General features: G+C 35.8%; 1 protein-coding gene across 6 annotated transcripts in view; it reads left to right on the forward strand.

Annotated features, from left to right (window-relative positions):
• Positions 1-12,367, forward strand: part of CNST (consortin, connexin sorting protein) — a 49,718-nt gene that overhangs the window by 21,641 nt on the left and 15,710 nt on the right. For all 6 annotated transcript variants that reach the window (XM_042023036.1, XM_042023031.1, XM_042023033.1 and 3 more), the window contains 6 exons: positions 574-779; positions 3,716-3,746; positions 6,268-6,354; positions 6,828-6,942; positions 9,410-9,431; positions 9,605-9,701. In XM_042023036.1, the coding sequence (XP_041878970.1) occupies positions 574-779; positions 3,716-3,746; positions 6,268-6,354; positions 6,828-6,942; positions 9,410-9,431; positions 9,605-9,701 (558 nt within the window). The remainder of the gene's footprint in view (positions 1-573; positions 780-3,715; positions 3,747-6,267; positions 6,355-6,827; positions 6,943-9,409; positions 9,432-9,604; positions 9,702-12,367) is intronic.

Raw genomic sequence — 12,367 nt, forward strand, 5'->3', positions numbered from 1 at the left:
AATTCCTTTAACAGGAAAAAAACTAAGACTAAACTAAAACCCCAACAGTCCTTTAAGATCCTGTTGTTACTGTGAGGAGTCACTGTGTTATCATCTGAAGAACAAGAACTGGTCAAATTGTCCTTCCTTCCTTGTCTCTCCACCCCCAGGACACCTTCTTATATGAGGTCTTTGGCAGGAGCAAAGAGGCAAACTGAGAATCTCATTCACACTGTCCTCACCTACCTGCTATTTGCCCTTTTTGAGCAAAACTGCATTCTCAACAACTTTTAGGTCATCCTGGTCTCTTACTAGTAACTTTGTGGAACGCTTTCAGTCTAAGTGTTTTGATTTTTTTTTCCCCCGTAAGTAAAAGCAGGGTCCCAGTTAAAAGTATAGACATATATCTGATGTATGTTACTGTGTTCTGTCAGGTAGGTGAGCTGACAGTGAGACAGACCTGTCACAACTAATTTTGACAAGGCCAGTATTATACTACGATTTTATTCATAACGTTCATATTGAAATTTCCTAAAAAAAGCAACTTGATGTATTTTTTTTTAATCCTAACGTTAGTATTTGTCCTTTTTAAAGGAGTTTCTACAGTGGGAACCACAGCAATCCAGGAGGAAAATACTTTTATTACAGATGCAGATTTTGTGCAGGCTGAAGGTGCTGTTGAAGTAAAGGAAAACTTTCATCCAAAAGAACAAAAGCAAACGTTGCAGTCTCTTTTCTCTTTGCTCCGTGAAGAGGTTGAGCAGATGGATTCAAAGATACTGCCTCTGTGTCTCCATCAGGTACTTTCTGTGATTTTGGGGTGCTGCACCCAATTTTATTTTTATTTGAGACCTTTATTCATTAGGAAAAATATGCATAAATGCAGTTTGTGCCAATACTCATATCTGGACAGGATATTTTGATGCACAACAGATGGTCAAGGCAAATATCTCCTCTAAGATCTTCTAATATTTGTTAAATTATAAATTGCCTTGTACATTCTGTAGTTAAAGGAAACTCTTAAGGATGGGTTTCTAATTCCCCAAATGGGAAATTCGTTTGGCAGGAAGATTTTGGAAAATCACTCTTTAATATACCTTGAATAAGGTTTGTAAGACACTGGTATATTTACAGGACAACAGATACCGAAATAACATTTTAAATCTGGAATTGTTTTTACTGTTACAGACTTCTTTCTAGCATAAATTTTATGCATTAATGTTAGCATTCAAGGTTTCTTAGTGTATACCTTTATATAAGCACAGCTGCCACACCTGCAAGACCAAAGGAAAAACTGTGGTTTGAAAAGCAATCTTTCTTACAAACTGGCCAGTATGTTGATTTTTTTTCTGGAGGTGATGATGCAGAACAAATATGTAGATAGAACTTGATAGTAGTAATTTATAGTTCAGTTGTATCAGACTAACAGCAGACTAGAAGACCTTTTGCTTGGCTGTGATACCTAATGTGGGCCATATGTAGAAACTATAGCTGTCTGATTTGACTTAGCTGCATTGTCTTTATTTTGGAAAACTGGATGGTTTTAATATTTTAAACTTCTAAACTGCAATGACAGTCCTGCATTCTTCTTCTCTTTGACACAAATAAGCGGTTTTATGGGAGAAAGATGTTTCTCTTTAGGATTGCATATTATAGATAATCTACATTTAACAGAGAATTTTAAATTATTTTTTCTAATCTATGCTCAAGGGAAGATACTTTTCCTTAACTTACAAGAACTTTTTGATACTTTTCCTTAACTTACGAGAAGCTTAGCTTTAGGGTTAACAATTTGTATTTTTAGCCACATCAAATTCAGTGGTTGTTCATGAGCCAGTACAAAGGTCATTTTTGGAAAACAAGGTAGGGCAAAAACATAAAATGCTTTACAAACATCAGGGAGATCCATTGCACATGATGGAGGTGAAATCTATTGCTTTTCAGATGAGGAAGCCAAACCCTAAGGGGAAGAACCTTTTGAAAGTCATACAGGAGCTGTGGCAGAACTGAGAACAGAATCTGCATATTCAGAATGAAACGTGTTCAAACACTATCTCGTTTTTCCTAAAAATTATCAAGTATTTTGAATGGAGTGTTTGAAAGAAAGCTAATGGAACTTATGGGGATCATAACCTTTTTTTTTAATTGGTGATGGGAGAGGGAAAGATTTTAAGTTTAGCATTCCTGTAGTCTATTAAGAACTTTTTTCCCTTTCGAGTGAATTAATCTGTCACCTTCAGTCTTTTTTATTTCAGATCACTAATACAGCCTAACAGTAACATTAAACCGAGTCTAGTAAATAAAAGTCTTCTATCACATTCTCTTTCTATTCTCTATGACAAAATTCAACGTAAAATCAAGAGCTCTGTCAGATGTTCTGGAGTACTAACAATCCGTGGTGTTTGTGGGAAGTCAGTATTGATAATAGAGCCTGTGGGATAATAGGGGCTGTTCTAAGAGTCGACTTTTAATTAAAATAGGATGCAATTATTTTTCCTGTCTTGAATGGGATTAATTTGATTTGTTTAGGACTTGTTACAGAATTTAAGAAGTATTTTTATATAAAACATAGGTAGAGCTTTGACAGCTCCGGAAATCCTTAGGAGGCTATTGTGGACAGCAGACAAAATAGGCAGATAAAGAACCTTAAAAGTCACTTACTCATTGTTTTTCGAAGGTACTGGGCTCAGAATGGTCTAGTGGTTAGTAGTAAGGCTGAGAGCCAGGAAATACAGTTTGTAATCTAGACTCCTCTATCAAGCTGCTGTCTTTTTTGAGCAATCATCTTTAGACTTTTACAGAAGTGCTTATCTAAGCCCTCCATATTATGACTACTTAAATTGATATGTCCCAAAGATTTTGAGACTGAATTTTAGTGTGCTCCCGCAGAAGTCACTGGGGTATCATCTATGAGGTGCCTCAACCTGAATGTTCTGGTATCAGGGTACCTGCAGTTCCTGGACACATTTTGCAGCTCTGCCCTTGCCTCACCATGCATGGCAAATAGGAAGGCTGCCAAAATTCGCTGTCCCTGAGGACTGATTAGTTGCTGCTTGTAAAGGTCAATGATAGTATAGAGCTCTGTGGAATAATTCTGAGGTTTATATTTTTTGTATTTCATTGCATTTACAAACAAAGATGTCAGTTTCCTCAGCTTTCTAGGAAAGCCTGCACAGTTTTGTAACAAGCACAAGTAAGTTATTGTTGCAATTCTCAAATATTTTTTGTCTACAGGGAGACAAAAGACTGTTCTTTTCTCATCAGTCAGGAAACCTCCATGTCTGTTTTAACGCGTTGCAATGTAATACTCAGGAGAGCACAGCAATGATCTTAATTTGATCAAACATAAGGAAACATTGGTCAGGCACAGAATTCACACTCTTGAACTTGTACCAGTAAAAACAGTACTTCTGTTCTAGGTCATTTTAAAGCTTTCTATTAGGATAACTAAAACTGTTTCTGAAATAATTTTTATTGTCGTAGCAACATAAAACCCAACTAAGATTTGGGTAAATCCATTTTTTGTGAGAGGACTTAATATTTCTTTGGTGTTTGATACTCTTTTAAAATATTTTTCCTAGAATAGGAATACATGTATTTTGTTTGGACATACCTATTTTACCCAGACTAAATAGGAACCTGCAAACCAGATGTTTAAAGCTATGATAAAAAGTTTACATTACATCCTACATGTCATTAAAATTATAGATTCTTAATTTTTTTTTCACTTTTGCAGATAGCTGAGACCTATTTTCAAGAGGAGGAATGTATCCTTTTACTTGCAGAAATTGTTGCACATTATTAAAATATTGTGGCGTGATAAAATATAAAAGGCAAATGCTTTACTGTTAACATGTTGTGGGTCAGGGTTAGAAAGAAGTGAACAACCATAATTTACCCATGAGTGAATACACAATATGCTAGGAAATCCTCCTTAATCAAGCAACTGGAATGTGAATTAAGTGATAAATTCATTTCCAACAGCTGTACTGATGCAATCATTACTAGCTGAGCATAAACAAGGAAGAAAATATTTTCAAAGAACCTTTTGTTTTTATAGGGTAACTTCTACTCTAAGTATTAGTAACTGGGAATATGTCCAATTTAGAGATTAGGACATGTATTATATCAAAAAGGGTACTAGTAATGATGGAATTGTCACAACAGTTGATTAGAGTATATACTACAAATGTCTAGATTGGAATAAAAATACCAAACACACAGAGCTGAGATCAGCAACCTGCAAACAATAGCAAAAGGGTATTTGATGAATGCTAATTAGTCAAAATCGTATCAAGGTAATCTGAGAAATTGTTTTAGGAAAATATGGGTAATTGCTTCTGGGAACAGTTTAATAGTTCAGTTTATTTTGATTTGTTCCTAGATAATGCAAGTAAGTTTGGTCAAAAACTTGTAATAGTTGAAGTGCTGATAATTACTCTGATATATTTCAGTAATTGTGTGAGAGAATAATAATATTAAACCTTAAAGTTAAGCTATAATTTTAGAAAGGTGGACTGGGATTTCCTCTTTGCTTTAAAGGGAAAATGATCAGATTAATAAAAGAAGAGGCCAGTGGTAAGCCCTTAAGGTATATGTGATTCACTAAGATGCACCATGTATTACAGAATTTGTGCATACAGATTATGTCTTTATTATGTGATTCGTTACAAACAAAACATAGCAAATAGGCAATTGTTATTGTTTAGTAGGCTAAATAACAAGGTATAAGAAACATAGAAAAATTATATTAGCCTGTAGATAAAACCAGAGAACTAACTGTTTCAACATTATAAAAGCAATCTATAAAATAAAATATCCATCACTATCTTAGAATACTTCATTTTGCTTTGGTCATCCTAATTCAGAAGTGTCCATCAGAAAATCCAAAATGCACAGCGCAAATTAAAGGCATGGAAAAATTCTGTAGTGAATTATGGTGCAGGGGGAAATACAGTAAATTTAAAATTTAAGCAGCATGGTAGAAACAGTTCCTCTTTCATTGAAGTTGCTTTAATTTAAAGGCACTGTATTTAAAGGTGATCAAAGGAAATATTTTTTTAATGCAATGTATACCTGATGTGTGGAATTCAACACCACTATATAATACATATTTATGAAGGATATCTCCACTGTACCTCCAGCCATCAGTTTCCTGAGGTTAATAAAGAACTTACTTGATCATGTTGCACTGTATTAATTATCCATGACAGACATTTTAATTCATCCAGTGGGGAACCTCATATTAACAATAATTCGGGGTTTGTTGCTGTGATCCTCTAAGGCTCTCTCTGTGATCTGTAATTCTGTTTCTAATAACAGATTTCCTGAAGACAGGGAATACTCTTTCCATTAATATTGTTATTCATAAGCCATGCTGTTGCATGAGGCTAACAAGAATAACAAGTACTTGTTGTGTTTTTGTAATAATTACTCCAGTGTTTTAATTAGTATGAATAATGGAAAGTGGTTTTTCTGTTTTACTAAGAACCTCATTCACTGTACTTTTATCCTCATTGTATTGTAGAATTACATGTCAAATAGCTGGTAAAACAGCTTTAAACAGCACAACTAACAACTCAGGCTTGGTGGAACTAGAATTATCCTGACTGATGTAAAATATGTGACTATCAGTGTACCTTTGTACATATACTGATAACCCTAAGCAAGGGGAAAGAGTTCTTCATGTAGAAGAAAAGTGAGCAGAATCTTCAGGAAGACAAAAGGTAAACTCAGCATTCCAACAGTGTTGTATACAGTGGTCGAAAGGGGGGCAGGTATTTTTCAAAAGTTTAAGTTGGAGAACTTGTTTTAATACTGTCTCCAGCCAGTCAGTAGAAAGGAGCCATATTTTCAGTTAGTCGTGGTTATTGGCACATATTTGTATTTCTTGAGAGATACTGCTGGTATTTGTGTCATTGTTTTGCTTTTCATTTCCCAGAGATTTCATTTTTTTGGTAAAGTTATCAATAATAATATTGCAGTAATTTCTTTTCTAGAAAAATCTTTCGTTGTGCTCAAGGCATGTGGGAAGAGGTAGCTGCTGAAAAGAATAGGATTTTCATTTTTTTAATGTTTCTCAACTTACTTGACTTCTTGCCTACCATTTTCATGTCTGCTGGTTTTTTTTCTTTCTTGCACAGAAATCTGGATGCTAGCCATTATTCGTTTTGATTCACTTATTTCAAATTTCAAGTGTATAATTACTTCCCTTTCAAACATGGTGCCAATTATAAATGTCATACCATGTCCACGTATGCGTGCATTTGCCTTTAACCTTCCATTCAGATGAGAAGGCGATGAAGTTCATTCAGCTTGAACGACTGTATCATGAGCAGCTGCTTGCAAATCTTTCTTCCATACAGGAACAGTGGGGTGAGTACCAGCTAAACTAATATGGTAGGAGAAAAACTTACTTTAGTTTGCATTTCTAAATAATAGTTATGCATATTGCCAGGCTAAAAAATTTACATAGCAAAAGCAGCATTTATATCAGAATTTCTCTGAGCTTGTTACAAGAAGAGTATTCCTGCTTTGGATTTGTTTGCACACTTTTAATTGTAAAGGTGCAAATTGTTTGTAATTCTTTATTCTGCTAATCAAGACTTTGATCCACAGTTGTTTTGAGCTTATTTTTGGGTTAGGATTGGTGAGTCTGATGTGATGAAAATAAAGTATGTTCCAAAAGAATAGGATGCTGTTCTGCATAGTCTGAAACAAGACTGTAGAACATACACAGAAAAGTTGTCAATATTTCTCCATTAATTAGTTTCACCTAGTTTTTTTTTATATGAAGCAAATGCTACTTTTATAATATCTTGAGTAAAAATTATTTTGATTTAATTTAGAAAGAAAATGGAAAACAGCAGTTCCCAGTCCAGTGACAACACTGAGGAATTCAGATAAAGAACTGAGTGGCCAAGAACTGGAAAAGCTTACTAGAGTTTGCTCTTCACATCAACAGTGAGTATAAGAAAGTATTATTACTTTTCAAACTAATATGTTACTGCAGCTGTTGTCTCCTTGCCAGTATGGGATAGTCACTGTCAAAATAAAAGTTGCATCCCGCTGACTTGAATTTGGTTATAAAGTGGTGGTTCTTTCTCACATGTAACTAAAATATTTTCGTTGCCATCAGTTTTCACATTGTTTTAATATTGTTTGAGGAATGTATGAAGAGTAGATCTGAACTGTTTTTAGCAAATCATCAGTTTTCCAGAACTGGAGTTTTGAGTTTTGTTATTTCAACCAAGGGAAAACTGAATAGTGTTAATTTAGGACAAGAGAGACTGTAGAACTTATGATGGTGTTCATGTCTAATACCTACTGGTTTAATCATTGTTTTGAAATGCAAGTGCCCAGCATCTCAGACTTCAGCACCCATACCTACCCTATAGGATTTTATTCCCAAACTTCCACATTTTAGGACAATTCCTTAATGCTTTATATCTATTAATTTCTTATGGGTTGCATTAACATGAAGCAGTGATTCTGTACTTCGCTGGCAGGACAGTATTCTGAACAATGAAATCTCAGTTCATAGCTGCTTTGCCTGATCCATCAGCCTCCTGAATCAGTATATCACAGTATAGCAAACTTGTGGGCAGTGCCTAGGGTGCTTTTCTGGGTAGTAACACATATGGGATTGTAGCCATCAGGAAGGAGGAGGAGAAGATCTGTTCTTTCGTGGGTGAATGTCCTACTGTCCAGACATTGATTTTAAGGGACAGATGGAAAAAATTATACGAGCTGCCACTGAAAAATGATCAGCCAACAGCTATAAGGAAACTAACCACATTGAAAGGCTGAAAAAAGGCCTGACTGTGACAGGAGAGATGCTCTCAATGAGATGGGGAGAGAGAACTTTTTGTAGTACATTTGCATTGGCTTAGTCAACCTGCATGTCACAAAAGCCAAAATGCTCCTGTGGTTCATAATGAGTATGATGTGGCTATCAGATTTTTTTCTTCTGAGTGATAGTACCAGAGTTTGAAAACACCCCTGCTGACTGCCACAATCCAGGTGGGAATTGTTTATTTGTATTCTGAATGCCTTTGGGAGGGAGCCCCTGGAAAGGTATTCCAGCATTCCCACAGGAAGAGGGGGCAGGTCCAGCACCGTGGCTGCAGGTTTGCACCTGCAGTGTGCTGCTGCTCGAGATTGCACTGAGTGCCTGAGGGCTGCCTCAGCCTACATTTGCCTGCACATGACCTTGCCAGCTCACAGAAAGACTGACACTCAAGTCTGTTGTGATTTGTATGCTGCAAGGAGCAGCGCCTCCCTGTTGTCACCTGGATTGTCACCTTGTTGAGAGTAACTCTGCTTACTCCTTCATTTCAGTTACAAAATACCATTCCCTGTTCTGAGAAACCCTGCAATTTGATAAAAATTGAGGCTTGTGTTTATTTGCCATGATTAGTGCTCTGTATTTAATATTATTACTCTTTCAAACTCCCTGGGCAAAAGCCTATTTGCGTTTATTGTTTCATATAGGGTTTTTTCCCTAAGCTTTAAACTCAATTTACTTTTTAATTAAAATTACATTTTATTTTTTAATGAATCACATGCAGGTCTTGGAAAATGTGAGCATCTTGCTTTTGTAATTGAAAGTAATGTAATGTTTTCTTATACTCAAGGTTTACAGCAACATATTGGGCGTGTTTGCTCTTTAAAGATAGTTTTGAGTGTCCTTTATTTGAAGTTTAAATGGTAAAATTTAAAAGTCAATGTAACTTTTTGAAGTTTTTGTTAGAGAATATGGACATCAGTACCTTTCCCTTGTCTCTCCAGTTTTTTTTCAGTAGCTTTAAATAAAATGCTCCACATATTACCTTCATTGCTGTATGAAAAACTGCAAGACAGATTGTGTGTGATAAATCACATTGTGCATGAATCTCTATCCAGCTGGCAAAGTCTACACTGACTGTGAGCAGTGTTGATTCACCTGTGAATCTGAATGGAGTCGGTGAGAGCTGCTGTACCTTACAGAACCCAGAAAATGTCCCAGTCTGTGGAGAGTGAAATAGATTTTTGTGGGGGGTGTGTCATTCCTCAATCTCTCTTATAGTGATCAGTATTTTAAATAGTAGTAGATATCAAGTCCTTACATGACTTTTAAAGTTGATAGAGTTTCTTCTGAGCATAACCTTTTACAGGAATTTACATTGCTTGATATGTTGCAGTAAATTTTCTTCCAACTGCTTTCCCAATTAGGTGGAACAATGCTAGGGCTAATTGGTCTTCTGATGATATTCATGCAAGTACAGATTTGTGCTTGAAAGTATGCTAGCAGGCTGACACTTTCAATGGAAGAAAAGTTCTATGCTAATTTTAGAGCAGAGCAAAGGTTTCTAAGATTTCAATTACATTTATTATGAAGAATGTTGCCACTAGGTTGTTTAATTTATTCTTTTTTCCTTTATTGCTGCAGGCCACAGGCATCCAAACGTAAGGTAAGCAGCCGTTTAATTGAATTCTGCTTTGTCAAAATTTGGCAATAAATATATTTTAAATATTAGATAAAACTTTTCAAGTTTAGAGGCTTTTTGAAGTTTGAATGTCTCAAAAAGTCACAGCATTCCTGTTTAATTCCAAAAATTACAGGCAATACTATCATATTTTACAGCTAGTAGCCGCAGAAAATACATGGGAAAGCAGTTGTTTGTCTCAGTTAATGGAATCCAGAAACTTAAAGGAAAGAGAAGCTACTGCTTTTAAATCAGGTATTTGTGTATGTATGTATATGTGCATAATTTGTTTTAAATATTACACTGTAATGACATATTCCTATATATACAATGAAGCTATTCCATTTGAAGCTACAGCATTTGTTGGATTTCTGCAGATGCACAAATGGATGAAATTTTTTTTTCTCAGCACAATGGGTAAATAATGCAGTTTTAATTAGTCATTGATATTCAGAATTGTGAAGTAATTTTAGCCTCCATCAAAAAAAGTCTTAAATGTGCATGCATTTATAGCAGCTTACATAAGCTACAAAATTGTGTAAAACTAGAGATAAGATGCATAATTTGTATATATACAAATACATACGAGGTAATCAGCCTGATGACAAACGTTCTGAGGTGTGGCAATTGAACATTAGTAACAATTTTAAGTTACATGCAGTGTGCTGATTTTGAGATGCATTTTTCTGAAACAACACAGTAAGCTATGAAGCCTTTGGGGGGTCTTGAAGAGAAAATCATTCAGTTAATTGTTTTCAGTGCATCCTTTTATATCAGCCTCATTTTCCTTTTTCTGCCTTGGGGCAGTGGCCGTTTCGTTAGAGTAATTTGTTAGAATCTTTGGGTTCTTATGAAACATTTAAAAATTAATGAATTGTTAAAATGGAGACAGAGAGGGAAAGAATATTGGTAGACAGCCAGGCTGTGCTTTATCTTTCCTCTCTCTGAGCAAAAAGTTTCAGGTTTTTTGCCATATTCCAGTTGCCAAAATTGGCCTGAGTACCTTTCCTCAAAAACAGCTAAATTCCTCATAAGATGAGAACTGGCCTAAGTGATCCTAGGAGGTCCCTTTCAACCTAAACTATCGTACAAGTGTATATCAGCCAGGATGTTCAGGAGAATCAGAAATTAATGAAGACACAGAGTCACAGTTCTCTACATGTGTGGATCCTCCTTATATCCATCCTCTTTTGCCATGACCCCTATACTGCTTTTTGTCCACCTTTATTCTTGTAACCTAACTAAATATAAAACATTAGAAACATTAAACAAACATGTTCTACAGCTCAGAAAGCAGATCAAAAGAACACAGTGCTTTTTATTTTTGGATGGTTGGAATTTCCCATGGGAAAAATTAGATTATTACAATTTTTCCTCTGATTTTATTCCAAGTGGGAACAAAAGCTTTCTGGAGCAGAATTTCTGAACATTTGAATGTTCTAAATTCAGGAGCATTCTGTTTCAATGTCGAAATACTTTAGTACAACATCTTGACTTAATGTGGAAGGAATTAATGGTGTAAATGGATTTTTTCATGCCTTTCTCTTAATGTAAATCTTGTCAAAGTTTCGTCAAAATCTTTGGGTTCCTGTGTGTAGGTTACTGATGAGTCGGACGGACGTAGACGGATGGATATCTCTATAGGCAGGTCTTGGGACACAGTCGGTTTATTGTAAAGGGCGTGGGTATTGGGGCACTGCTCAGAGCTGCTAGACTCAGCTCTGAGCAGGCCCAAGAGAGTAAGCAGGTGAGAGAGAGAGAGAGGGTGTTAGAGCAAGAGTGGAAGTAAGAGTAGAAGTGGAAGAGAGGAATAGAGAAGAGAGAATCAGAATCAGAATGTCTGAAGTCCTGGTTACAATACAATAAATCATCTTCTGTACTGAATATTCTAATTGTCACTAACCAATCTAATACAAGATACAAATCCTATAGCATTTACATACAGCCTATAAGAGTCCTTATATTACCATAGAGTGTTACATCTTAACTTCTAAAAACTACTCTTTGGACCCCTTCTGCTGAGCTAGTAGGGTCTGCTCTGACCCTTGGACCTGTTTGCAAGCAGAGGGTATTGTTTCATCAAGAGGGGATTACTTCAGTGGCCATACCATTGTTTTCTAGTTGTTCAGTAACTAAGACCTGGTATTTCAAAAGTGGCTTTCATTTCGATGTTGCCTGTAGTTTTCATATTCCCAAAATCTTTTGTCAGGCAATCATATTTCCAAGGTTTTCCTGTTCCATCTTTCCCAACACTGTGAAATGTTGGTAAATTAATAAAGCTATGTCATCCAATAAAAAGCAGTTCTGCTGAGAATTTTTCAGTAGTGCTAAGTACTTTCAATACAAAGATAGGAATATTTCCACCCTAACCCAAGTTTAAGTGGTTGAGATTTGCAAAAGATGCTTTTCACAAGATTAGTGCATTGTTGAGGAAGCAATGAATTCTCTCCCTGACAAGCATGAGCAGCTGTTCAGGCAGCATGTGGTCATTAGCTACTGCTGCCCCTCAGTGTCAATGCATCAGTAGCGTGGGGATGAATGGGTTTTGTTGCAGTTAGAAGGATTTGGGTAGGGAAGGCATCAGTATCAACCAGTACAGAAATTTGACAAAGGTGATTCATAATCTGAAATAACATTCAGGTAACAAGCTGTGCCCTAGTGATCCAGCTCAGGACTAGAAGCAATATGACCATTTGGGGCTGCCTCTTGATTTTGCCTCAACCCAAGCAGAATCCTATATTATAATAAACTTACAGTTCCTAATATTTAACCTTTTCAACAGTAGCCTAAATGCATGGGCCTTCTCACTGAAAACTTAGAATGCTTGACTTCTGCTTTTTGGGTGGGTTTTTTGTCTAAAAAAAAAAAAAAGAAAAATGAAATTAAAAATGAGAAGTAAATGTGTAAACTATTACTTTTCT

The sequence above is a fragment of the Corvus kubaryi genome, unplaced genomic scaffold (assembly GCF_017639235.1).
Source record: "Corvus kubaryi isolate FWS band 111438036 unplaced genomic scaffold, C.kubaryi_AGA036_p1.0 37232, whole genome shotgun sequence".
NCBI classification, from domain to species: Eukaryota; Metazoa; Chordata; class Aves; order Passeriformes; family Corvidae; genus Corvus; species Corvus kubaryi.